This window comes from Pteropus vampyrus, unplaced genomic scaffold (genome assembly GCF_000151845.1).
Source record: "Pteropus vampyrus isolate Shadow unplaced genomic scaffold, Pvam_2.0 Scaffold79, whole genome shotgun sequence".
Lineage (NCBI taxonomy): Eukaryota > Metazoa > Chordata > Mammalia > Chiroptera > Pteropodidae > Pteropus > Pteropus vampyrus.
In genome coordinates, this window is record NW_011888860.1 from 2793561 (window position 1) to 2795931 (window position 2371).

The 2371-nt window shown below is 36.9% G+C and overlaps 1 protein-coding gene across 1 annotated transcript in view; it reads right to left on the minus strand.

The window, feature by feature from the left end:
* ATP8A1 (ATPase phospholipid transporting 8A1) overlaps window positions 1-2371 on the minus strand; it is a 234393-nt gene that overhangs the window by 104757 nt on the left and 127265 nt on the right. Inside the window, exon 21 of the mRNA XM_023532240.1 lies at window positions 1794-1878. Within this exon, the coding sequence (XP_023388008.1) occupies window positions 1794-1878 (85 nt within the window). The remainder of the gene's footprint in view (window positions 1-1793; window positions 1879-2371) is intronic.

Below are 2371 nucleotides of genomic sequence, written 5' to 3' on the forward strand. Positions count from 1 at the left end.
ATGTATCTTTTGACCCAGCAACTGCACTTCTGGGTATTTATCTAAAGAAAACTAAAATAATAATTTGTAAAGATCTATGCACCCCAATATTCATGGCAGCACAATTTACAATAGCCAAGACATGGAAGCAACCTAAATGCCCATCAACAGACAAGTGAATAAAGAAGTTATGGTTCATATACACAATGGAATATTACTCAGCCATTAAAAAAATGAAATACTACCATTTGCAACGACATGAATGAACCTAGAGGTTATTATGCTGAGTGAAATAAGCCAGACGGAGAAAGATAAGTACCATATGATTTCACTTATATGCAGAATCTAAGGAATAAAAAGAACAAACTAATCAAAAACTAACTCACAAATATAGAGGACATATGGTGACAGAGGAAATGTGCAGTGAAGGGGCTGGGAGAATGGAGTGAAGGATTAAAGAAGTACAAATTAGTAGTTGATAGATGGTCATGGGGATGGGAAGCATGGCGTAGGGAATGCAGTTAGCATTAATATATTGGCTAGGTGGAAAACCAGAGGAGAGAAGGAGCAATTAGAGGGATCATTTTATAAACTATATAAATGTCCAACCAATGTACTTCATATTTGAAACTAATTAAAAAAAATAAAAAAAAAAAAAGTAGAGTTGTCAGTTGCTAGACCACTAAGAGAAGAACTTAAAATATTTGGAGCCATATTAGAACATATTTTTCTCTTTTGGAAACTTGGCTGGAAACTTATTCCAGGGTAGCCATGGAGTAGAAGCGTTGTTCAGACGAGGGCCAGAAAGAATGGGGTGGAGGTGGAGGCCATGCCAGTTTGAATCTGTCTAGGAGCTGGAATGTATTTAACATCACAACCAGAGAGGAAAATGCTCCACTAATTAAGAGCCTGCACTAATGCTGGGTCGGTTACACCTGCCAAGCCAGGCTGAGGATGCACCTTTAGGAACCTGAACGCTGGACACGTGTCTCAGGAGAACTGGGGGAAGGTTCTTGCTGTGCTTGCTTTTCAAAGCCTTGTGCTTTGAAACATTCCTTTCTTTTTGCAGCTTGGATTAAGAGGAGAAAGGATTTGATCAGAGGTCAGGCTTGGTGCCATTCGCAATAGTTCCACACAAGAAGACAAGAGTGAAAACTCAGATGGGAGATTTAGATACAGTTCTGGCCACTTTTATTATGTTTAAGAGATAACTCTCTATAAATTATTATAGTAACTGACCCTAATTTTAACAGCTTTCACTTCCTTTCACCTACTCTAGATCACCTCCATGGACTATATACACTGTTTTGTCATACAGATCATGTATTTCAGTAGAACAGAGACAGGACTAAGTATGTTTACCACAGATTCTCAGGCCTCACACAGAGCCTGGCATGTGTAAGGGCTTAATAAAAAGTCTTGAGTTGATACTAAACTGAATAACTATTTTAACAGTTATATAGATTTATTTCTCCTCTTCTTATTCAGATTAGAATACCTAGTTCCTTGCCTCTTGTTTCTTTCCTTCTGCATGACTTGATACAAAGTATTTAAACCATAAATAGTATCCATTCTAAAAAGTGAACAGATTTATAGGCCCTATACCCCCTAAAACGGGGGGACAAAGTCTCTTAAAATTTTCATAAATACAGGAAAGCAAAATAAAAAACATGGGTGGGAACAACATATAATATAATGTAAACTATCAACATTAATTGTTACCTTGCTTTACGAATCTCTGAGTAAAATACCGTAAGATACATCAGTCTATTTCTTTTTATTTTAATCATGCTTCATTTCCACATTATACTCACCTTCTGTAGCAAACTGCTCTAAATGTTTTAGGGTAATTTCTTTGTATTTTGAAGTCTCCGCCAGTCGATCATAAATTACAGTGTCCTGGAAAACAAACATGAGGTATAATACACTTAAACTATGCATTCTGAGTGTAGCAAAGTTGATGATGGCAACATTATTAGCAGCAAATCAATATAAAAACAATCACTTTTAGAACTGGTTTTAAAGCATAATGACACCATTTCCCTAAAGACACTAAGGAATAAGGTTCTAGTTCTATATTTTCGTCTTTTTCTTTTCTGAATAAATCTGTAGTTACTCCAACGTTCAAAATCTCATATTTTATCAACACTTCACCTCTCCCATGGTGCGAGGTCTCTCCTCTACCCCTGAAGTTCGTGCAGAACACTGTGGTGTTCAGAGGTGCTACATGGAAGAATGGTCCAGAACTCAAAAAGTTTGAGTGATGCTGGACTGAATAAAGCTGAAGAGCTTGCCCTACTGTAATACTTCTTAGAGGCTTTAAAATGTTAATGTGCACAGTGGGTCCTTTAATGAGGTGATATGGATTTGCCCCAAACTTATTCACTAGTGT